At 33.3% G+C, this 26,990-nt stretch overlaps 1 protein-coding gene across 5 annotated transcripts in view; it reads left to right on the top strand.

Moving 5' to 3' along the window:
- capu (formin protein cappuccino) overlaps nt 1-24,369 on the top strand; it is a 398,823-nt gene extending 374,454 nt beyond the window's left edge. For 4 of the 5 annotated variants that reach the window (XM_075295921.1, XM_075295925.1, XM_075295924.1 and 1 more), the window contains 4 exons: nt 18,024-18,924; nt 18,969-19,988; nt 20,053-20,350; nt 23,624-24,369. In XM_075295921.1, the coding sequence (XP_075152036.1) occupies nt 18,024-18,924; nt 18,969-19,988; nt 20,053-20,350; nt 23,624-23,726 (2,322 nt within the window). In that variant the 3' untranslated portion in view covers nt 23,727-24,369. The remainder of the gene's footprint in view (nt 1-18,023; nt 18,925-18,968; nt 19,989-20,052; nt 20,351-23,623) is intronic. The other variant, XM_075295922.1, reaches the window with a different exon arrangement.
- The last annotated feature ends 2,621 nt before the right edge of the window (nt 24,370-26,990 follow it).

Genomic DNA, 26,990 nt, shown 5'->3' on the forward strand with positions numbered 1-26,990 from the left:
TTAACGATTTTTTGCTTTGTAGGCAAGATGCAAAAAGGAAACAAATTTAAAGATAATTTTATTAATTTTAAAGAATTTTTCTCAATTATTAAAGTCACGTTGACCTTACCTCAAAAATTTTATCTTTCATGTTATGATACACATTTTTAAGTAAAATCACTTAATTATAAGGACATTACAACTTCATTCAAAAGTTTATTGACTTTTGGACAAGGAAAAAAATTTATTTTAGAGAAATGCGTCTTCCATGTTAAGCAAAATTTGCATTCTTATTCTAAGGACATGAAATCTTTGACTTCATGACAATATTTTTTTCAGTGTAGAAAACTAAAAAATTAAATATAATTAAGATTTAATTGCATTTATTTGACGTTCATTACAAACATCTTTGTAGTAATACGGGATGAAATTGATCGAAAGTACTGTTTACTTTTACAACACATACTAGAGATATATTTTGACATTTGCCGTTTTTGAAAACAATTACTAAAAAAACACGTTGTGTTTTCCCCAATGCACGTACGTACAAAAATACATATCGTACATTTTAAACGTTTACTCACACTACGCTAAGTACTAGCTATATTTGAAATTACCTACACAGTGTAATTTCAAAGTTACACATTTCATTCAAGTAATATTTTATTCGGAGCGGAGCGGTTTTTCATTTGGAATTTAGAAATACCGCTCCCGCTCCGCTCCCGCTCCGGCAAAAAAAGGGCTTGCTCCGCTCCGCTCCGGATCCCTGGTCGAGATAGACACATGGTGGCTTTGGCAATAATGCTCAGGGTGGATCCCTGAATCGATCTAGCCATGTCCATCTGTCTGTGAACACATTTTTGTGATCAAAGTCTAGGTCACAGTTTAAGTCCAATCGCCTTCAAATTTGGCACAAGTTCCTGCTTTGGGTCAGAATATAACCCTATTGATTTTCGAAGAAATTCCTTCAGATTTACATATAGCTCTCATATATATCTTTCGCCAGATAAAGACTTAAATGGCCCCAGAAGACAGAATTTTAGCCCAATTTGGTTGAAATTTTGCACTAGGAGTACAATTAGTAGTGTTGAAATCGTTTCAGATTTCGATATAGCTCCCATATATATCTTTCGCCCGATTTTCCGACATATGACCACAGAGGTCAAAGTTGTAGTCCGATTTACGTGAAATTTTGCACAGGGAGTAGAATTAAAATACTAAGTATACATGTCAAATTTGTTTGAAATCGGTTCAGATTTCTATATAGCTTCCATATATATGTTTTTCCGATTTGGGCAAAAATGGCCAAAATACCCACATTTTCCTTATAAAATCTCCACTGCTAAGTCGAAAATTTGTAAAAGTAACTCCAATTTTCCTTTATTTCTAATACATATCTATCGACCGATAAACCAAAAATACACTTTTGCGAAGTTGCCTCAAAATTGGTACAGATTAAAATGTTTCACATATTTGTTTACTAACATATTGTACCACCCCAGGGCTCCGCTCCGAGAAAAAAAAAATCGCTCCGCTCCTCTTCGAGAAAATTATAGTACAAACATTGTATAATTTGTTCAATTGAGTTTTATTTTATGGGGGCACAGCGTGACCCCATTTGTCGAAATCGGGCGATACATATATATGGAAGCTATATCTAAATTTGATCCGATTTCTTCCAAATTCAATAGCGTTCGTCCTTGTGCCCAAAAAACTCCCTGTACCAAATTTCATCAAAATCGGTTAATAATTGCGACCGAAATCCTTTGAACAACAAATACATGGACAGACGGACGGACGGACACCAAGCGCTAGATCGAGGTGATTCTGAGTCGATCGGTATATATTCTATGGGGTCTAAAATCAATATTTCTGGTAGGCACATTTTTTGGCAGATCAAACTTATTATACCCTAACCACTATGTGGTTTAGGGTATAATGACTTTAAAACAATGTGTTGAAACATTTTATTAATTTTGAAGATTTTTTCAGAAATATTAAATCCATTTTGACTTCATTAAAACGAATTTTTCATTCATATTAGGATACATATTTTTATGTCGAATCAGTTAGATATAAGGACAGACTTCATTGAAAAGTTTAGAGACTTTTAGACAAGAAAAAAACTTTATTTCAGAGAAATACGTCTTCTATTCTAAGCAAAATTCGTATTCGTATTTTAAGCATTAGCCGACTTAAATTTTAAGTCTATAGATTGTAAATTTTGTTCAGATGGAGTCAGATTTAAATGTATGTATTTGGGACAAAAACCTTTATATATAGCACCCAACACATTTGATTAGATATAGTATCGAAAATGTGGATTTACAAAGTGGTGCAGGGTATAATATAGTCGGCCCGCCCGACTTTAGGCTTTCCTTACTTGTTTTTGTTAAAATTGATTTTAATATGAAAAGGGAATGGTCCAAATCATTAATAAATTAATTACCTTCAAAATTAATTATGAAATAATAATAAAAGTAATGTAAAAGTAACAGTGAAAAAATTACTGTTTTCGCGTGATAATGCGAACTTAATATCGGGTTTTATTTAGAAATGGTTGTCACAATTATATTCGAAGGGCGAAATATGTCAGTGGGTCGTTTTAATAAAGCCCTTGTAACATTCTCCCTCTCTGTTGGCCCAGTGAACATGATGCTAATAAAAATAACATCTACGTTGCGCATCTAAGCTGTTACACAGAAAAAAACTAAAGTGCTTTATAGGAAGAATAAACCAAACATTATAAATTGTAGGAAGATAGGAAATTAGCTGCTGAGGAGATCGAACCATATACCATATTAGTTTAATACTCGAACCAAACGCGTATACGACAAGTAAATATTGACATAGCATTAAAATGCAAATAAAAAGAAATTGAGTGCACGAAATAAATTTCCATAAAGGGGAAAATGTATTTTTTTTTTGTTGTTGCCTAAAATTTAACATTTTTTCATAAAGAAAATTAAATTGTTCATTTAAAACATAAAAACGAAAAACAACTAAAAGATTACAAACATGTATTAAACTAATCTGGTAAATGCAACATTTGGTATGACGCAAGCCAATTTCCTATCTTCCTCAAATCTATAATCTTTGGAATAAACAACGTCGTTCGAGATTTGCACAAAACGTTGTTAAAACCAGAAAAATTGTATGCCCAAGTGTACTTTTTTAGCTATGTACAACTCACGGAAGTACACACTCTCATAGAGGTAAACAAGTAAGGAAAGTCTAAAGTCGGGCGGGACCGACTATATTATACCCTGCACCACCTTGTAGATCCACATTTTCCGATCTGGGCAAAATTTGCTAGACTTCTATAAAATATATACACTTGGTTTATAAATTAGGCAATAAACATGAATTTCACTAATTAAGAATAAAATCAAACAATATTAACATTTTATTTCTATTTATTGTATATGCTCTTAATTATTGATATTGGACTTATATTGCGATCTAGACTTTGATCACAAAAATGTGTTCACAGACAGACGGACGGACGGACAGACTCAAGGACCCACCCTGAGCATTATTGCCAAAGACACCATGTGTCTATCTCGTCTCCTTCTGGGTGTTACAAACATATGCACTAACTTATAATATCCTGTTCCACAGTGTGGCGCAGGGTATAAAAACCGCATTAAAGTCCTGCGAGTAAAAAACATTTTATAATATTTTTTATTACTTATAAATATGAGCACCAATGCTTCCAGTTAATTAATAAAATTGTATTATTTCGTCAACCTTTTTCAGCAAAAAACTGAAATTGGCCTCTGTGGTCATATGAGTGTAAATCGAGCGAAAGCTATATATATAAATCTGAACCGATTTCAATCAAATTTTGCGCACTTGACTATACGACTAAGTGTTATGTTTGTACAAAATTTCAAGCAAATCGGTATAAAACTCTGGCTGCTGGGTCTATATTAGTGCATATCGGGCGAAAGATATATATGGGAGCTATATCTAAATCTGAACCGATTTCTTCCAAAATAAATAGGGTTCTATTCTGACCCAAATTAGGAACATGTGCCAAATTTGAAGGCGATTGGACTTAAAAAAAATGTGTTCACAGACGGACGGACGGACAGACGGACATGGTTATATCGACTCAGGGACCCACCCTGAGCATTATTACCAAAGACACCATGTGTCTATCTCGTCTCCTTCTGGGTGTTACAAACAGCGTTGCCAATTTAGCTTTTTTCCCGCTAGATTTGGCTTTTTTTGAAGACGTTTAGCGGGGAAAAAATGCATTTAGCTTTTTGCTTTTTTTCTGGCTTTTTTTCATGACCCTTTTAGCTATTTTTGGCTTTTTTATTTTCGACATGTTTCTATTGAAATATGGATAAATCGGCGTTTTTATCTAAGCCTTGCTGCAAGTATAAGGATTTCCACATATTTCAAAGCTCAGTTGAAACATTAATAATGAGTCCAGCCATTATGCGGGCATTTTTGTAGCAAATACACCTTGTTGTAAAGATTTTCATTATATACATAAAGGTTATCGTAAACTTTAAATCTACTATTACCATACAAATTTGTTAGATAAACTTTCAGTAAATTATTGGGAATATTATCATTTGACTCGTTTATCCTTTTTATGTTATTATAACATTCTAAAGTTATTACGATATTACTAAATTAAAATAGTAGATGTGAATAGCTTTGTGCACTGAAAAAATATTGTCGTCTCCTTAAAATACGAACGCGAATTTTGGTTACAATAGCATTTGTGAATTTCTTTTATATAAACTGTTTTCCTTGTCCAAAAGACGATAAAGTCGTTTTGTTCTTATAATTAAGTGATTCAACTTAAAAATGGGTATGTTTTCATGAAAGAAGGAAGAATAAATGAAATAGTCTTTAAATGTGAGGGGTTTTTGCATCTTAACCACCAACCAAAATAGCGTTCAAAAATAGAAGATGTTTTTCAACACTTTATTTTAAAAACGTATATATACAATAATTTCTACTTGAAGTCGAGTCTGAATTTGGAAATTTAAGTTGGCGTTAGCACGTTTTTAAAGCACTTTGATAGCTCATGAAGAAAAGGAAAATGTTTTTACTGGGAAATGTAAACTATAGGTATTTTCTACAATTTAAATAAAAGTAATGTATTTCGGATTTTTCACAATTTCAAATCCAAACAAAAATTTTATTTAAAAAAATGACAAATCATTTTTTTACCAAATCCAAAGCATGCTTAGATCATTTAATATTTTAAAATAACAAGTAAATAAAATAGAGGTGTTGGGAAGGTAGCTCCCACAAAACGAAGGACTTCCAGGAAAAAATTTGTGATAGTAATCAAAATGTATCGAATACGCAAACAGAGCTAATATGCCTTAGATATTGTTACTGTCTCACAGAAGTGGAATTAAAATGAAAATAGTATGCATTGTAAGTGAAATAAAGCCTTTAAGTTTGTTAAATTTCAATAAAAAATGTGACTTTTGATACAAAAAAATTTAGCTTTTTTTCTAGCTATTTTTTAGCATTTTTTAGCTTTTTTAGCTATTTTTTTGGGCAAATCTAGCGGTTTTTGGTGAAACAATTCTGGCAACGCCGGTTACAAACATATGCACTAACTTATAATACCCTGTTCCACAGTGTGGCGCAGGGTATAAAAATGAACTAAAAATCATACGAAATTTTTTGTGTTAGTTCCTACACTGTTAGAAAAATATGTTTTTCATATGTTCCGATATAAACAAAATGTGTTACGGGCACAATTTTAAAACACAATATATTTAAGTGCAAACATGTAATGTTCCGAAACTAACACTAAATGTTTGGGACATCTATGTTAATATGTTAAAATATATTATGTTTGGGGCATGAATGTTTCATAAAAATCATATGTGTGAATGCAAACATATATAAAAATACAAAATTAAATTTCGACTAAACATACATATGTTGTGATATTTTATTCAAAGCGACAGAGAGAGTATAGAGAAAGAAATAGAGTGGAAACCGGGAGATTTGACGAAAGATATCAACATAACACAGAAAAAGAATCAAAAGAGAACAATTTCTGTGAAACCGCTTGTATGTTGTTTCGGAAAACTGTTTTATGATAAGGCCAAAAATTTGATATGCTTAAGTCTAAATATTATTTAATTTGAATAAAGGGAATAGACATTTGAAAAACAAACAGCATATGTTTTCGCCTTGAGAGCAGCATTTTATGTATGTGTGCAAAGATTATAGATTCGAGGAAGATAGGAAATTGGCTTGCGTCATACCTAATGTTGCATTTACCAGTTTAATACATGTTTGTAATCTTTTTGTTGTTTTTAGTTTTTATTTTTTAAATGAAAAATGTAATTTTCTTCATGAAACAATGTTAAATTTTAGGCAACAACAAAAAAATACATTTTCCCCTTTATGGAAATTTAGTTCGTGCTCTTAATTTCTTTTTATTTGCATTTTAATGCTATGTCAATACTTGTCGTATACGCGTTTGGTTCGAGTATTAAACTAATGTGGTAAATGGTTTGATGTGCTCAGTAGCCAATCTCCCATCTTCTGTAATCTATAATCGTTGAATGTGTGGACATGTGTTTTGTTTATCATTTTGGCATTATGGGCACAATGTTTTTCTTGGTTCGTTAAAAGAAATCAGGGGTCTTCATAAAAATAACCAAAGGGGCACTATACTCTTTTTAGAGTTGGGACAGTAAAATGAAATAAGGAGGAAATAGTGAAAAATTACACAGTAAAATGTATAAAACAAAGTTTAGTTCCTCTTTATTAATAAGTAGTAGCGGGCATTAAGTTCAAGTTTTGCTGCTAAAACAATTTAAAAAGTTTATTTTCTTTAAAATGAATAATTAAAGAAAAAGTAAAAGGCATTTTAGAGCGATGGTGTTCACGCCTAAATAAATCTATGTTTATATTATACAATTATTTATGTATGTTTATACTCGACTCCACGTTCTTCTTTTGTTAGAGTTTTTGAATTCCTTCAAACTTTTATACCAAAAACAGTTTTCTGTTACAAAATTGTTATTTTTGCAATAAAAAATAATATTTTATCCAAAAGCTCAGTCCATTTCGTTTATATCAAGCACAGTTACTGACTGTAAATCTTTAATAAGTCACATTTCGAAGTTTCATTATAAAAATTTAATATAGTATAAATATAAATATGTAAATTAAAAAAACCCGTGTTCGGTCGGAGCAGGGATTGAACCCACGACCTTTTACATGCAAGGCAGACATGCTAACCACTGCTCCACGTGGCAAACAAATGTATGTTTCTGTTAAATAATGTTATGTTTGCATGAGCTCGTGGGCGCTGCAAACTATGCTATATAAATGTAACTCATAACGATAATTATCTACTGGTGACTATAGCAGCTACACAGTCTCACATAAGTTTACATACCCTTGAAGTTTTTACCTTATAACTAAACATGTTTCTTATTGTTGTTTATAATCCAGACTAAAAACATCTTCTTGAAAATGAACAAATACTTTGTTTTTCAAATTAATTTACAAAATCTAAAGCATATATATGCATATTTTATTATATTTTAATAATTAAAGAAAATACAATTTCTTAAACCGTATGTAAACTTGTGTAAGACTGTGTACGTAGCCCAGTGGATAAAGGGTGATACGGTCAAAATTTGGTCAAGGGAAAACGCGTGTAAATCGGTGAAATCGTTTATTAAAAAATCAAATTAAATTTCTTTTTCAAGTTCAATTAGTATAAAATTCAGGAAAAATATTCAGTTAGGCTTTCGCTTTTCCAAATCCGAATTGCCGGGCTTCACGCTTGACACCTGCCATCAGATTTTGTACAGCCAACTTGTCCACCTTCTTCACCGCAGAAAGCCAGTTTGCTTTGAACTGCTGCTCGTCCTTAGCAGTTTTTTTGGTCTTCTTTAGGTTCCGCTTGACAATAGCCCAGTATTTCTCAATTGGGCGGAGCTCTGGCGTGTTGGGAGGGTTCTTGTCCTTGGGAACCACCTGCACGTTGTTGGCGGCGTACCACTCCATGGCCTTTTTACCGTAATGGCAAGATGCCAAATCCGGCCAAAACAGTACGGAACAACCGTGTTTCTTCAGGAAAGGCAGCAGACGTTTATTCAAACACTCTTTCACGTAAATTTCTTGGTTGACAGTCCCGGAAGCTATGAAAATGCTGCTTTTCAAGCCACAGGTACAGATGGCTTGCCAAACCAGATATTTCTTTGCGAACTTTGACAGTTTTATGTGCTTGAAAATATCTGCTACCTTTCCCCTTCCTTTGCCGTATAAAACTCCTGTCCCGGAAGCTGCTTGTAGTCGGCTTTGACGTAGGTTTCGTCGTCCATTACCACGCAGTCACACTTCGTCAGCATCGTCGTGTACAACCTCCGGGATCGCGCTTTGGCATCGTATTTTGTTTATCATCGCGATTTGGAGTCACTACCTTCTTGTAAGTCGATAGTCCGGCTCGTTTTTTGGCTCGATGCACGGTTGTAGACGATACAGCCAGCTTATTTGCGGCATCTCGGAGAGAGAGGTTAGGGTTTCGCTTGAAACTACCGGCAACTCTCTTTGTCGTCTCAGCGGCTTCCGGTTTTCGATTTCCCCCCGATCCAGACTTCCTGGCTGTCGACAAACGTTCCCCAAACACTTTAATTACATTTGTAACGGTTGATTTGGCAACTTTTAGCGATTTTGCCAGCATTGCGTGCGAGTAGCTCGGATTTTCGCGATGCGCGAGCAAAATTTTGATACGCTGCTTTTCTTGCTTGGACGGCATTTTGACAACTGAAGAGTGAATTCCAAAATCAAAATAGGAGCAACATTCTACACACACACCTTCAAAATGAGGGGTGTTCAGGTTTTTTAAATGCAAAATTGAAAGAAATACGTCAAGTTTATATTGACCAAATTTTGGCCGTATCACCCTTTAGTGTGTTGGCTTACAAACTGTATGGTCCTCGGTTCGATTCTCCGTCCAGGCGAAAGGTAAAATTTAAAATGTTTACAAAATTGAATAATTTATTCAACATTATTAGTATTACAGAAAAAGGTGCCACGAACTAAACAATTTCGTGGAAGTGAAAATTACGAGTATGTTAGGGAATGAGCACAATCGTCTTTGGGAAAAATTCTTCCAAGCATATAATATTTTTGTGCTCAAAATGCTTCCAAACATATAATATGTTCACATAAAACAAATATATTGTTGTTTCGTCAGTATCCAATAATATATGTGCTTCCTGCAAAATATGTTTGGAACATATGTTAAAGAAGCGATTTTATTTGAGGGTGTATTGAACTTATGTGTATAAAATTCAAAGACCATGAACTTTGTACCCACTTTTAGTTCATAAAATGTTAGAGACATACTTTAAAAACGGAAAATAAAATTCAACTACAAACAAATAATTATTTGCAATCAAAATAAGTTAAATTTATCGTTAGTATAACTACGGTGCTGCAAATGTGCATTTTTTGCAGCAAACGGTCTTACTACAAGGCTTAAGCCTTTAGGTTACGTTTTGTTTTCCAGGTTTCCCTGTCTCAAGTCGGCTTTGATATGCGATACCTATCATTTTTTCTTTATAAAAATGTAAAGTTTTCATTGAAACACAAAGAATTGTATCAAATTAACAACATTTCCGATAGCATTTTTCACAACGTTTTAATTTTTTTCTTTTCGTATATTTGGTAATTTTATGGCGCATTAAATAAGTACGAAGATGAAATCTCTAGTCATACCACTATCACTAATTCAAGTATCAATCAATCAATAAATACGACACTAGACACCGATTTAGCATTTTCCAAAATAACCTGTGGTAACAAACGAAACTAAAGCCGTCTTCTTGAAATATCTTTACACTGAAAAAAATATTTACGTCATATTAAAGATTACCCAACCTAAATTTTAGGATGCGAAATTTACAAAATATTAAGGACAAATTTCTTTAAAATAATGAAATTTTAATTAAAATAAAGTTTATAATCTTTGCTTCAAATTTTTTTTTCACTAAATATAGGACACAAATTTTGTAAATTTGCGTCGCTCCGTTAAAGTCGCATGTCTTTGAACTAAGGCTAATTTTCCTTAAAGCAAACATTTTTCATTTAAAGAAATTGTCCTTAAATTAACTGAAATAAATATTGAAACTTTAGATTTAAGATAAAAACGCTTCAACTATAGGCTAAGACTTATTTTGAGGATTTAGCGTATTTGGTTTAAAGCGTTTTTGGAATTAAGAAATCTTTTTATTAAATGAAGTATCCGTTATAATTTGGATTTTTAAACTGGCATTTGTTTGTACGTGAGTACCTTTATTAATAAACCGCGAAAAGAAAATGAAAATTTGATAAATGAGATCTGTATCCTAATTTTAATTTTATTGATCCTAGATTTAAAGCCAGATATGTTGGTAAAAAAAATTCTTTATTTTAAAGAAGCCGTTCTTTGGCTCGGAATCCATACCAAAATCCTTAGGGAAAGGTCAAAATCTTTGGATCCAAGTAATCTTTTTTTTTTTGAGTGTAGTACCAAATCCCCTTCTCGTAACAGTTACATACACTGACTTATGGAAACATGTGTCTGTTGACTAGCGAGATGATATCACTCCTCTCATTCTCTCTTGCCGTACTACAATACTACATCAACAATTCACACATCAAAATCATCATAGGATTTGTAGAGGATAAAAAATCAAAGAGTCATAAACAAAACTTTTTTCATTTATTCTTTATTGTAATCTCTTCGCAACATACTTTCACCCTAACCAAATTTCTCTCTGATTCGAGCTTACACTCAGAGAAAGTTTTGATGTTAACAGATGATAGAAAGTATAATAAGCTAAATATAATCCAGTTAATCTAATCGGATTGTAAGATATTGTAGATTTTAGACAAATTCGAAGTACGATACGATATTTGAAAGAACGTTATATACACTATACGAGTATTCATTTAAAATCTACTTTTCAATCGTAATAAGCTTGAATAAGCACACTCACCAAATAATTGTTTCCTCCCAAACGAAATATTAAACAAAAGAACATAGTTTGCAAATTGCTTTTGCTACAAAAAAGACTGTGCGGCATTATATAGTACTATATTAAATTGTAACTAATGATGTTAAATAAGTTTTACAGACAATGGAAAAGAACCAATATATTGATTGCGAAACGTTTAGAGAAAATAAGCTGTTGTTCAGCTTGAAAATTAAACATAGTACTAACCTTAAAAGAGAATTTCGTTTGTCTAAAATTTCGTTCCGGAGGAAAGTATTGTTTCTTTGGGTGCAGATACATAAACTTAACAAACATCGGATCATTAGGGACTAAATTCAGCATTTTGAATACATCCTCATTCGACGAAATTTGTTTTCCCGGTGAACTGAAACCGGCAAAATATCAACCCTATCCGGTTTTTCTAAATATACGCTATTATTCTCATTTATCATCCGTCTTATTCAACATTTTTCTGCAAAGTGCTTCCTTATGACATTTTGCACATTATGAGCATATACAGCATTAACCGTGTCGGAAATTTTTTTCAAATTGTTAGCACTTACACATATTTTTTCTGAGTGTACATTCACCCATACTCTCTCATTTTTCGTTAGCTCTCAGGCAAACATAAGACAATATTTTGGGAAATGATAACTTTGGCAATCATAAGAGATAGGATTTGTGAGTCAGTGTGTGTGTGTATTTTATGAAATTGTTTGATGGGGGAGAGAATGGGAGTTTGATGGCTTTTGTCATGAATTTTACCACAGCCAATAAAGCTTAATGCTAATTTCTTGTGAAACATTCATAATTGTTATTATTATTGGCCCCTATTGGTTGATATCTGACAGATTAAAAGTGGTAACAGAGAGTGGCTTATTGTTGACAAGAGTAAGCTTTAACACCAGCAATAATAATGGCTAATATCTAATATCGACTAGAATGAAGCCGGAGGCGGAAACGATTATTGTACCCATTTTATGATATGGACAATATTCTTGGGTTATTGAGTTAAGATAAGTATTATTTTGTGGGCAGTTCATTGTATTTCCATCTCATTGAGAATTTACACTTTAATGGTTTGCATTATTTGCTCCATTTGGGGAATAGGAATGAAATCATTCTATTGGAAAACTAACATGGTAAACGTAACATCGGTACAGGGAGAGACAAAGAACTACTGCGAAATATATCATATTCCAATATAGTGCTATGTAAATTGTACAAAAAAATCTAGTTCTTTTCTCGCAAACTTTAATATAATAAGAATTGTTCTTACTATTTTCGCTAAACATCGACATTTTCTCTGAAATTGTCCCCAATAAAATTTTAGTAAGGACAGATGTTGAATGTTGAAGTAAACTGTTTTATAGGAAGAATAAACTATCTCGTACGAAAATTGAACTAAATTTTACTCCACATTTTGAGAATTCCACAAAGTTTTATTAAAACCAGAAAATCTTAATGCAATTTTCGAATGAATATTTGGGAATCGTACGAAAATGATCTACTGTTTTAGTTCATATTGAACTTTATAGCCACGTTTAGGCAGATAATGTTATCTGCCTAAACTAGTTACTAGTGCCCTTATTTATAATTTGTAATCATAACAAAGTAAGTAATAAATAAACTTTTAGTTCATAAGATGTTTGAGACATATTTAAAAAAAAGTAAATTTCATTGAGCTGTGGAAAATTTCGTAAAAAATTGTAAAATTTAAGTACAAACAAGTTAAAATTCGCACTGTTAAAATTCGCACTGTTTTAACTACGCACTTTTTTCTGTATAAACCATACCAAAACGACGTTTTTCTGCATTTTAATTGACATTTTTCAAATACACTCTGATTCCATGGTGACTGACTTTCCATTTGAACCTTGGAAAGATACACGGTCGAACAACGCGATTAAGTTTTCTATGGTTAACAATAAAATGGATAAATAGCTGGGATATATGTAAATGTATTCACTGAAAAAATATTTACGTGATATTAAAGATTATGCAACTTCAAATTTAGGATGCGAAATTTACAAAATATTAAGGACAAATTTCTTTAAAATAGTGACAATTTAATTAAATTAAAGTTTATAGTCTTTGCTTTAAAAATTTTTTTCATTAAATTTAGGACACAAATTTTGTAAAAAGTGCGCCGCTCCGTTAAAGTCGTATGTCTTTGAACTAAGGCTAATTTTCCTTAAAGTAAACAAACACATTTTCGATTTAAATAACTTGTCCTTAAATTAACTGAAATATTGAAACTTTAGATTTAAGATAAAAACGCTTCAAATATAGGATTTAGCGTCTTTGGTTTAAATTAGAATTAAGAAAACATTTTTTACTTTGAAGTATCCGTTATAATTTGGATTTTTAAACTGGCATTTGTTTATAAGTGAGTACCTTTATTAATAAGGGAATGAAAAATTGATAAATGAGATCTGTATCTTAATTTTAATTTTATTGGTCCTAGATTTAAAGCCAGTTAGGTCGCTAAAAAATTTCTTTATTTTAAAGAAGCCGCATTTTTGGCTCGGAATCAATACCAAAATCGTTAACGGAAGGTTAGGTTAGGTTAGGTTAGGTTATGTGGCAGCCCGATGTATCAGGCTCACTTAGACTATTCAGTCCATTGTGATACCACAGTGGTGAACTTCTCTCTTATCACTGAGTGCTGCCCGATTCCATGTTAAGCTCAATGACAAGGGACCTCCTTTTTATAGCCGAGTCCGAACGGCATTCCACATTGCAGTGAAACCACTTAGAGAAGCTTTGAAACCCTCAGAAATGTCACCAGCATTACTGAGGTGGGATAATCCACCGCTGAAAAACTTTTTGGTGTTCGGTCGTAGCAGGAATCGAACCCACACCTTGTGTATGCAAGGCGGGCTTGCTAACCATTGCACCACGGTGGCTCCCTAGCATATTATAATAACATAATGAAGACACCATAAACAAGTCAAAAACTTTACAACAAGTTGCATTTGCTGCAAAAATGCCCCATATTGAGCTTTGAAATATGTGGAAACTCTTATTCTGGCAGCAAAGGCTAGATAAAAACGCCGTTTTGTCCATATTTCAATGGAAACATGCCGAAAATAAAAATCGCTAAAATTGGCAACGCTGATACCCACAAACTAGCACATATAGTAGAACATTTTAAGAAAGCAATGCCAACGTGACGCTCACTCTTACAATTTTGTTTACAAGATTTAACTCCACAAATTGTTCATAGTAAAAATAGTAAATGGGTTTAAGTTGGGTATACAAACGTTGCTTGTAATTTTCTTTTGACTGTTTAAAAATCCGTTTGGAGAAAAAAATAGAATTTATTGACGTCTTTTCCAGGATGTGAAAGCAATTCATTGGAGACCAACTATATACACTGAAAAAAAAAAATATTATTGTGAGATTGCGAATTTTGCTTAGCGTAGAAGACGCATTTTTCTGATGTAAAGTTTTTTCTTTGTCCAAAAATCGAAAAACTTTTCAATAAAGTTGATTTGTCCTTATAGGTAAGTGATTAGACTTCACAACGGGTATCTTTACATGAAAGGATTTTTATTGAACTAAGGTCAACTTGGTTTAATAATTCTGAAAAATATTCAAAAATAATGAAATCATCTTTAAATTTGTTGACGTTGTATCTTGACTACAAAACAAAAAGGCTTTCAAAAATAGGAGTTGTTTTTCCACACTTTATTTTAAAGACTTTTTTTGAAGTCGATCCTGAATTTGGAAATTTATGTTGTCGTAAACACTTTTTAAGAAAAACGATGAAAAAACGATTCGATTAAAATTTGTTTCCTAGAATAAATTACGCAAAATTTTAATTTAAAAGAGATTTGTGTCTTAAATGTATCCTTAATTAATTTCTCCGCTTCTTTGGCTCGGAAGCAATACCAAAATGTTTAGTTAGATCTTTGGGACCGGGCATTCTTGTTTTCAGTGTATTTTTTTTACGATAGGCACCCTTCCATCACGACTTTCTTTTATGGATTACAAACAAGGTGTGTGCATGAGTAAAATTTCACTCACGAAGAAATATTTTTACTCGCGCATGATATCCCTGCAAAAAAAGCGTCGCCAAAAAAGTTCTTTTTGGATTCGGAAGTGGTGCAAAATTGAAGCAGAAGCGATGAATTTAACATGGACTTGTCATAGGACGGAAGTCCTCCATTTCAACAGCACTTGCACTGAATTTGCATCACTTCTTTAAATGTGATCCGAATTCAATGTTTTGGATGTAAATTAAAAAATTCTGTGATATTTTGTCAAATTAATAATTTTTATAATTTTTAATGGATTCTAACGCTTGTCGGAAACGTTTGACCTCAAATATTTTTAAAAATTCACAATTTTTTCAGATTGGATTTAGCATTTTTGTCGACAAAATTTAAATGATTTGTACCATTTTATGAATTCTTACTCTGTTTTTAACCTATTTGAAACAAAAAAAGTTAAAATTATCCATTAAAAGTGTGAAAAAACCAAGTTATAAAAAAAGAACTTTCTGGGTAGTTAAAATAAAGAACATCATTGGGAGTGCATCTTCTGGAAGTGCTTTTAAAGTTGTGCCTTTGGAAGAACTTCCAAATTTTTTTGCTGGGATGTGAGTAGAAGGAAGGTCAAAATCTTTGGACGGAAGGTCAAAATCTTTGGATCCAAGTAAACTTTTTTTTTGAGTGTTTATTACCATGTAATGGTTGTGATTATATCTTTGGCCTATAGTCACAATTTACATTATTTATTTTATCGGCATTAAATTTATCTTAAAGAAATACCGGTACCTTTTTATCACGCTTCGTAATATTTTTTGTCGTGTAATCAAAATACTTTCGACGATGACGTCCAAACATAAAGGGTGATTTGTTAAGAGCTTGATAACTTTTTTTTTAAAAAAAACGCATAAAATTTGCAAAATCTCATCGGTTCTTTATTTGAAACGTTAGATTGGTCCATGACATTTACTTTTTGAAGATAATTTCATTTAAATGTTGACCGCGGCTGCGTCTTAGGTGGTCCATTCGGAAAGTCCAATTTTGGGCAACTTTTTCGAGCATTTCGGCCGGAATAGCCCGAATTTCTTCGGAAATGTTGTCTTCCAAAGCTGGAATAGTTGCTGGCTTATTTCTGTAGACTTTAGACTTGACGTAGCCCCACAAAAAATAGTCTAAAGGCGTCAAATCGCATGATCTTGGTGGCCAACTTACCGGTCCATTTCTTGAGATGAATTGTTCTCCGAAGTTTTCCCTCAAAATGGCCATAGAATCGCGAGCTGTGTGGCATGTAGCGCCATCTTGTTGAAACCACATGTCAACCAAGTTCAGTTCTTCCATTTTTGGCAACAAAAAGTTTGTTAGCATCGAACGATAGCGATCGCCATTCACCGTAACGTTGCGTCCAACAGCATCTTTGAAAAAATACGGTCCAATGATTCCACCAGCGTACAAACCACACCAAACAGTGCATTTTTCGGGATGCATGGGCAGTTCTTAAAGGGCTTCTGGTTGCTCTTCACTCCAAATGCGGCAATTTTGCTTATTTACGTAGCCATTCAACCAGAAATGAGCCTCATCGCTGAACAAAATTTGTCGATAAAAAAGCGGATTTTCTGCCAACTTTTCTAGGGCCCATTCACTGAAAATTCGACGTTGTGGCAGATCGTAAGTCTATTCATGATGAAATGTCAAAGCATACTGAGCATCTTTCTCTTTGACACCATGTCTGAAATCCCACGTAATCTGTCAAATACTAATGCATGAAAATCCTAACCTCAAAAGAATCACCCTTTATTTTACTCTGCATGTACACGCAAAGGAAAAAACTCTTGGAAACCTGTACCGACAACGTTTTTCTTTCGTCAGAGTTTTTGAATTACTTCGAAAATTTTAAACTTTTATCACCAAAAAAATTCGTTTGTTGCAAATTTTTTTTTCAATAAAACAGAATTATTTTTTAACCAACAACACAGTCCATTTCATCTATGTCAAGTACTGTTCTTATCGAAAATGTTTTTCTTTTGTCAGAGTTTTTTGAATTTCTTCGAAAATTTAAAACTTTTATCACAAAAAAAAATCGTTTGTTGCAAAATTTTTATTTTTTCAATAAAAAAACATATTTTTGAACCAACAACACAGTCCATTTGGTTTATATCAAGCACTGTTCTTTTCTAACTTTAAGTCTTTAATAAGACACATTTTACAGTTTCATAGTAAAAATTTAATATAGTAGTATGTAATGTTGAATATCTTTTCGAAATCTTCCGAATAAATCTGGAATATATTAAAACAAAAAACAACAAAAAAAACTTTTTAGTGTTTGGTCGCAGGGATCGAACCCACGACCCTTGGTATACAAGGCGGACGTACTAACCATTGCTCCACGGTGCCCAACTAAATGTGTTTCTGTTAAATAAAATTTGTTTAAACGGGTCGTGGGCGCCGAAAACTATGCTATATAAATATAACTGTTTGACTGTTTGCGTTGGTGGCTATAACGATAATTTTCTGCTGATGACAATAACAGCTATGTAGCCCAGTGGATAGTGTGTTAGCTTACAAATTGAATGGTCCACAGTTCGATTCTCCATCCAGTCGAAAGGCAAAATTTAAAAAAAAAAATATAAAATCGAATAATTTGTTCTACATTTTTTGTATTACAGAAAAAGGTGCTAAAAACTAAAAAACCTCGTGGAAGTGAGAAAGATGTAAGGGAAAATCCAATTAGCCAGAAAAGATTGTTTTTTTGTTTTTTGAGTTAGTCTTTATGAAATTGTTTTTACATCCTGGAAAAAAATAAACGTTTATCACCAAAAGTATATACTTTTCTTCCAAATAAACTTCGTCACAACGAAAAGCAAATGAGAAACGACCTTTGTTTGTCTAAAATTTTGTTTCGGAGGAAAGAATTATTTTTTTGCGTGTATAGCAATATGTAGGTAATAGCACCTGTGGTACCACTGAATAGTCTGAGCCTGAAATATCGGGTAATAGTATAAGCTTTGAAATTAAAAACAAATCTTCTTTACCTCTCTCTCTCTCTCTCTCTTTACAGCCTTTCCATATGTACCAATGGACCCACACAGAGGCCCCAACCACATCACAACCTCACACCCCCGGTAAATTAGATAAAGTGAATGTGTGGCCCTATTGCAGCACTCCAGCCGTGATCACACGCTTGCCCAAAAGCATACAAGTTGATACACCACAATTGGAAAAGGAATACGGGTTCCAGACTCTGTTAAGGAAAAAACTTCTTAGCTGTTCCACTATCGCCGAAGTCCATGCGGTGGTTAATGATCTCATGTCAGCGGGAGAACCTCTGAGAAAATCTTCCAAACGTTGCATCCAAATAACGGATTTACTGAATGCCAGTGAGACTACAGTGTATGAATATGACAAGAACGTAAGTGAAGGTAGTTCCGGTATTGAAATTGGAGGCCTACAAGAAGCTGGAGTACAAACTGATGATGAAGGAATGCATGAAATTGTATGCAGTAAATGTAGTTGTACTGGTAATGATTTACCAAGGAAACAAGCGACAGACGATAAAGCTATACAAGTGTCGCTATGCGATGATAAGACAGCTCAAGTAGATGGTAATACAGATTCCAATAAGAGTGTACCGCTACCACCTCCTCCTCCACCACCTCCTTTGCCAGATATGATACCAGTCGACGTATTACCACCCCCACCACCACCACCTCCACCACTACCTTCAGCATCAGTACTTCCTCCACCACCACCACCACCGCCTTTGAATTCAGGACATCCACCTCCGCCGCCACCTCCAGCTCCTCCTTGCCCTAACCAATCAACTCCTCCTTTAAACAACCTCAATACGTCTATTTCTGGCACAACATCACCTCCACCACCACCTGGTACCCCCAAAACTCCTTCCACACCAGCTCCTCTTCCAAATCCAACCGAAGGAGGCTGGTTCAATCAATCAAACAGTAAGTATTTCTCCCCCAAGATCCCTATCTAAACTAACTATCAGTAATTCCGCAAAATGCCCACCACATAGCTTTACGAAAGACTGCCGTTAATCCACCAAAACCAATGAAACCCCTGTATTGGACACGCATAGTGACACAACCTCCACCACCCAAGCCTCCGCAGGTGCTATCATCGACACCCTCAGATGAAACCGATTCGAGTCCATCAAGCTCTCCTGATGATTGTCCCGCTAGTAAGCCCCATGTGCCTAAAGAAATTTGGCAGGAAATCGATGAAACATCGCTGGACAATATCGATGAATTTACCGAGTTATTCTCCCGTGAGGCTGTTGTGCCAGTTAGTAAGCCTAAGGTAAAAACTGAAGTTCGAGTACGGCATACGAAGGTGCTCGACAGCAAAAGATCTCAAAATGTCGGTATTATATCACGCAGTTCACATGTGGACTTCTGCGAAATTGAGCATGCCATCTATCATGTGGATACCTCCGTTGTGAGTCTGGAAACTCTACAGCAAATAATAAACATCAAGGCAACTAATGAAGAGTTGGAATTAATCAAGGAGGCTGCTCAAAGTGATATTCCACTAGATTATCCCGAACAGTTCCTATTGAAAATCTCACAAATATCCATGTCTACCGAACGAATATCCTGCATAGTCTTCATGGCAGAATTTGAGGAGTCCGCCACGCTTATTGAACGCAAACTAGAGGTTGTCATGCATTTATCCCAGTTCTTGATGGAGAGTGAGGAGCTAAAGTTGATTTTTGCCATCATCTTGACTTTGGGTAATTACATGAATGGTGGTAATCGACAGCGAGGTCAGGCCGATGGTTTTACTTTGGAGATTCTCAGTAAACTCAAGGATGTCAAATCAAAAGAATCCCAAACCACTCTTCTGCATTTCATAGTGCGTACCTATATTGGACGAAAACGCAAAGAAGGCATGCAACTCCTGGAGATACCTCTCCCCATACCAGAGCCATCCGATGTAGAGAGAGCCAGTCAAGTGGATTTCGATGAAGTTAAGCGGCAAATATCCGAATTGAATCGTCAATTAAAATGTAAGTAAAATCCTTGCGCTTACATAATGGGCTGATTGTGACCTCCTTCATTCACTCTTTGCAGCAAGTAAAGCAATTACGGAAAAAGTAATTTCTAACTCAACACCCGAAAATATGGAACCATTCAAATCAAAAATGGAAGAGTTCATAGAACATGCTACAAAAGTCGTTGACAAACTTTACAAGGAGTTGGACGATTGTCGTGACATGTTTGTGGAGACCATGAAGTTCTACCATTACTCGCCCAAGACTGGCACGCTGGAATCGTGTACACCCAAAACATTTTTTGAGCATTGGACCAATTTTACAAATGACTTTAAAGATATAATGAAGAAAGAAATTGCTGTGCTGTGGAATGAATTGTAAGTAGTTCAACTTAGTGACTCGTATTTTAAATTCGTCATTCCTAGTAGGGTGTTATAAAAATATTCTAGTAAGCATATCTGCAATTAAAAAAGAAATCAATACCATCTGGAAAGATGGCTATACATATAGAATTAATAGAGATAAGACTCGGTGGGAGCCAACGCCTGGCATACAAGGGACCATGGGTTGAAATTTACTTTCGGCACAAACAAGTTTTTCAGTCGTGGTTTATCTCCTCTCAGTAATGACATTTCAGAGAATTTCTAAGCTTCTGTTAGTGGCTTCCGACATAGTGTGACATACCATTCGGGCCAGGGTTGATAAAGTTGACACTATTTGAGTAAAATAAATACCACCGAGACACAAATGGTACCTTTTTCAAACTTCTTTTAGTTAATAAATTAAAATGTGAAGGCTAATCGCAATCAGTTTATCCTTACAGTACGTACTGAATCCGATTGAGTGAGATCCAAGGTCACGAATTTCTAAACATCAGTTGAGCCGGTTTAGCCTTGAATGCCCATAGTTTCACTTAATTGACGTTTTCAAGGCATCAATAAGACTTGAAAGGCAAATTGGTTCACTTGAGCAATTTATGAATTACAGCATAATTTCAGCAAAGACCCCAATAAATCCATGACAAACTCTATGGCAAGCCGGCATGCTAACCATTTTATCAAGACGGATCTTTTTCATAAAACTGAACAAGTCGCTTTTGGCTTCAAAAAGAGTACATTTTCGAAGTTGATTTTGTACTGAATCAATAATGCTATTTATTATCCCTGGTTTGGACTGTTCAACAAAAAGAATAAGTGAGCCTGGAAATTTAAATTTAACTCTATTGGAATGACAACTAGTAAAATTTCAGTGATGAATACTACGTTCGCATTCCGCGGCAAAACTTAGCGTATTTTCACGATTACTTTTTTAATTCAATGAATTTATAAATATGAAATCTTTTCCATCCATTATTTGGAAAGATTCAATAAAAATATAATCGTCGTCATATAATTTTTGTCCTCTTAATTTAGTGTTTTAGAGGCAAAAATTGGTGTCAATAGGTCCAGAATTATATATAGCGAAATCCTCTTAGAGGAACAATTTTCGTCCAATCCGGTTGAAATTTGGTACGTGATATCAGTATATACATTCTAATAGTCAAGAAAAACTTGGTTCATAGACCTGTTTTTTAGTATTGGATGAAACATGTGTATGAGCTACACCCAGAAAAAAGTGACCCCTTCTTTAAGTTAAAATGAACTCATTGTGAAGAAAGTTGAACTTCGTATAGCGCCAAAGACATTTTTATTTGTTTGAACGATGTGATTTTCGTAGAAATTAGGAATAATGCATTCCATATATTAGTTAACATTTTCCTATATTTATATACCACTATACTACAGAATGAAAAAATTTAACTAATTTGAATTCATATATGGAATGATTTTATTGAAATTTTTTCATTCATTTCGACAAATCTTACACATTTGTGGTAAAACTTTTACTTCATAATTAGAACTGCTTACCTTCGTTTTTAAATACAATTTTATTTATTTCTATAAGCAATTTTATCTTCAATAAAAGACATGTTTTATTAATATATTGAATATATTTATTAAGAATCAACAGCATCGAATCTCTTTGAAATATTAGTTTATTATTCCACTATTTCCAATTTCCGTGTGATATTATCAACTGTAAAACGAACTTTTTCTTCTTCTTGTACTTTTCCCTTTTAATAAGTTGCTGCCTAACGATTTTGTCCTCCTTTTACAATTTCAATACCTACAAATATAAAAAAATCATAAAACATTTTTGTTGCAAAAGGTTAGCGTCACTGAATATTACCTGATAATTGAAGATTCCAAAATGAAGACAAATGAAAGGGTTGTTATTCTGCTGGTGTTTTCTTTCTTTATACACTATCACGAACATTGATAGATTTATTTAAAAAAACGAAAATTTTTCTCACTAATTTAAAATAACAAATATTTTATATATTTTATTTGTTATTTATTATATTATTTTACCATATTATTTTTTAACAATCTCTCCGTATACCAAAACAACGCGATTCCAACTAAAAAAACAACCGACGCGCAAATATATCGATTACACCCACGCGCAAACACATCGATTACGATGACAGGTATCGATTACAGGTAGACAATAGAAATTTAGGAAAATTTCCTATATTCTAACAAGTGTGTTTCCTTAAGTTTTGAAAGGATTGCATACTTCTTAGTACGAATGAACTAAAATATTTTTCTATGCCAAGTGTTGTTCGTATGTATGAAAAACTTTCTATTATAAAGGAAGTCGCAATTATCATTTTATAAGAAATTTTACTAATTTTGAGGAAACTTGGTTTTAGTTCGGTTTTTGTTTATTTTTACGAATGCTTTGTTATCGGTGAATAAAATTTTCTTTTTCAGTAGTAAATTCTTATACTCAGCGAAGAAAATAGTATGAGTAAAATTCCATGCCTTATTCTAGTTAATGAACTATTCCTAACTGCTTACAGTTTAGGATTTTTTACTGAAACGAGTAAATTTTATTATTTTTCACAAAAATTTACCTTAATGGAAATAAAATGGATAAACTATATTGATGAAATTTTTTTCCTTTAGTTTCGAAGGCACTTTTTTCTGGGTGTATACAGAACATAAACAAATTTGTGCAATTCGATGAAATTAAAAGCACTAAAAAGTCATAAATAATCGCACTATCAATAATTTCTTAATAGTTAATTAATTTATAATTAAAAATGTATACATTAAAAATGTAGTATTATAATTACTTTCTGTTATTGTTTTTGTTCTGTATGTTACGTGTTCTGGATAAACTGGTAACAGAAATAAAACTATACCTTGAGTTACCACAACCCAAATATTTCGATTGTGGATGACAGTCTTCACCAGAATTCATGGTGGGAGTACATAAATCGGCCTGGTCTAAATTTGTTTTGATTATATACTTGTTTGAATTTATACCTTCCAGTTTTAATAAGTAAATGTTCATACACTCATAGAAAAAAGTCTGCTGAAAACAGCAGCAGGTGTTTGCTGTTATACTATTGTATTTCATGCTCTAGTGAATAATATTGGTAAAAGTTGTAGGTTCTAATATGTAAAATATTTTTTTTTGTAAATTACTGCCTTCTAAAATCCTAAATGCGATATGCAAACAGTTTATTTGCTGTTTGAGAAATATTTGGAATTTTGAAATATTTATATAAATTACAAGCAAATATTTTTTTATTATTTCAGATTGAAGAAAACTAAGGCGGTACAATCGCGCAAAACCGTAAAAACTACAAAAATTAAACCTGGAGGTCTCAAGGAGCGTATCCTACGTCTCAGCAAAAAATAGAGTTGTTAAATTCCCATGACTGTTATGATCGTGTATTATTATTACTATAGTCCTTTTTATTGAAAAGCTACATGGATTTATAAACTCACTTATTTAGATAGTATAGTGAAACAAACAATTTTATTAAAACAAAATTGCCTTACAATCAAAAGATACAAAATAATGAACGAGCAAATGCACACATTTATTTTTCTTTTTAGTACCGAGTACTGTGAACTGCGTTATTAATGTTTAAGTTTATAAAAAGAGAAGAAAAAATACAACAACAATATTTTCAATATTACAAGTCTATCTACAAATATTCATATTTATATAAGAGTATATTTAGTTCATAACATTATAGTGGTCGAAATTATTTTTCGGTTCCTGTGGACTAGACACGCACTAGCATTTAGGACGTAGTCGTATCCACGTTTCATTTTCTCAACCTCATATTATTTGACAGTATATATTTCTCTAAATTTATGTATGTAGACATTATTGTCCCAGTGTAATTTAGTGAAGTTACCTCCAGAATGGTTGCATCAATATCCCCTTGGGAATAAGTTTGTTTCAGAGCACTTTATCATGGTTGTTCATATGAAAATAAAAATTATTTTTTTGTAAACCTTTTTGCTTTCAATAAAAATGTTCAGCTTTAAAACTGTTTTTTTTTGTTTTTGTGTTTTCTTTACCGTCCACCATAGGATGGGAGTATCCTAACTTTGTCATACCGCTTGTAAAACATCGAAATATTAATCTCAGACCCAAAAAAGTATGGTGAAATTCTGAGTAGAACTTGCTATGTTCGCCCGTCCGTCTGTCGGTAGAAATCACGCTAACTTCCGAACGAAACAAGCTATCGACTTGAAACTTGGTTTACGTAGTTGTTATTGATGTAGGTTAGGTTAAAGTGGCAGCCCGATTAAGATTCAGGCTCACTTAGACTATTCAGTCCATTGTGATATCACATTAACTAAAAGTACCTATTACATATGGGCACTTCTAGTTTTAACCGCTGAACCTTCTCGATTATTTTCTTTTGTTGAACCAACCAGATTGTTCCAAAAACATTAGCAGACTGCTTAAGTTAACGTATTCCAGGTCCGCCAGTAATCTAAAGCTATATGCCCCTAAAATTTGCTTACGCCTTAGACAAAATGCAGGACACTCACACAAGAGGTGTTTAATTGATTCTTTTTCCTCCGCATCATGACAGCTCATACAATAGTCATTATACTTCGCGCCTATAGTTTTTGCAAAATCGCCTTTCAGGCAGCGACCCGTTATAGCAGATAACAGGAGTGATATCTGACGTCTCGAGAACTCTAGCATATCTAGTGTGCGCTTTAACAGCCTATTTCTGCTATCCGAATTCTAGTCTTCGTTCGCATACAAAACGAAAAACAGCTGATTGTGGTTTCTCTAAGGGGTGTCTAAACGAAATTAGAAACGAAAGTCAATGCGAACGAAGACGTAACGTAACTCGATTGAATTTTATGGAAAATAATTTTTAAAATGTATGGATATTTTTCAGGAAATTTAAATAAATGAGATCTGGTAATGCTAGCATTTGACAGTATCAAAGATAATTGAGAAGAAGACGCAGACTTGTCATAGCAAAACTGAAGCACCAGAGGACTCTGCCAACAAAATATCATAAAGTTTGCGTCGACGTGTCTCTCAAATGTACTGCTGTTTGCGTCGGAAAATATCATAACATTTGTGTTTTTCATAAATTTCTGAATAAAAACCCACAAAAGCAGTACCAAAACGATTGTAGAAAATTAAAATAAAACGTATGTGTATTTTAAAGCAAATATTCATTATGGTTTTATGTGAATATTGCCGTTTAAATTTATTCTTGGGCAGAGCTGCTTTGGAAAAAATTGACAAATAAAACAATTTTTTTCTCATAGCCCTCTACACCTTGACATTTGTCTTCTCTTGATAAGAGCACAATGCTCAATCTTGTTATACTCAATTATCATGCCTGTTCTGGGTGCACCACACTATACATTTTCTACACACCACACACAAAGTTAGTTGTTCTGAGTCACACGTGTGAACACTTTTTTCGGACTTTTAATCGAAAAATATGACAGCTGATTTTTTCTGCAAGCCATATTTTATTTGCAGACAGAAATTATAAACAAAACATATTTTGCCGGTATAAACATAAAAAATTAAAAGTAAGTGCGTAATTCAAAGCCATAAAATGCCTGCCGGATTTTTGTTAGCAGTGAATAATGTAAGGACAAGAGCAATTTATCAAGAACAAATAAGAAGGCGACAATTACATTACATTTCGATTTCTACCTTTGTTTTGATTTGTTTTTGTTTTCTATTTGTTACTCATGAACAAACGATCGTCGTGTCGTTCTCGTTTTTGTTTTTGACGGCGGAGAAGTTTTTATTTTGGTTTTGGTCAAACAGTTTTTAACATCCATACATTAAAGGAAATTTAATTATAGTGGGCATAATTAACTATTCTGTTAAGGTTTTTCTCATTTGTATTGCTTAAATATTTACAATAATATTGCAAACAAATTTTCTATCGTGGCGACCTCCATGTGCAGAAAGATATTGGCGGCGTTATTTTTTTTTTTTTTTAATTTGATCAGTGATTTGTGCACCAAGAACACTTTGCAGAATTGAAGATTCACTTTTCTTAGCCCATTGATTTTGTAAAAGTTATAATTTAATTACCTTATATTTTCAAAAAGACCTTTGATTTGTTTAGGAAAGCGGATAGTATTCACAAAAATCAATGATAATTTTGCTTAAAACTTTTTTGTGTTAACTTTTAAAAATTGTGGCAACATTATACTTTCGAACACACTGAAATTCAGCTGATAAAACAACCCCAAAATTTATACACCAATCAGAGGAAATTTCGGTTCAAATTTTAGATGAATTTTTAAAATCGTGGTTTCTGCCATATATAAGTGTCTTTCCCAATAAAATTTGCAAATATTTATAAAAAAAAAACATATTAAAGTTTCAGAATCTGTTATTTATTTGTTATAAAAACTTTTAACTTTGCATACGATGGCTGTACACTAAGCCTACACAAAATAAATGTTCGTGCACATTTTTCAGGTCTATGACGGTGTATAGTGTTGGCCAGAACACCTTTTAAGTGTGACAACACACGAAAATTGTACATGTGTGTACCAGAACAGACACGTATCTTTGGAAACAGGTGTTCAAAAAAGACGCATCCCCAATTTTTTTACAATGGAAAAATTAGAAATGCGTGCTGTCGTTAAATATTGACAAAAA

The sequence above is a fragment of the Haematobia irritans genome, chromosome 2 (genome assembly GCF_050003625.1).
Source record: "Haematobia irritans isolate KBUSLIRL chromosome 2, ASM5000362v1, whole genome shotgun sequence".
In the NCBI taxonomy this organism is placed as follows: Eukaryota; Metazoa; Arthropoda; class Insecta; order Diptera; family Muscidae; genus Haematobia; species Haematobia irritans.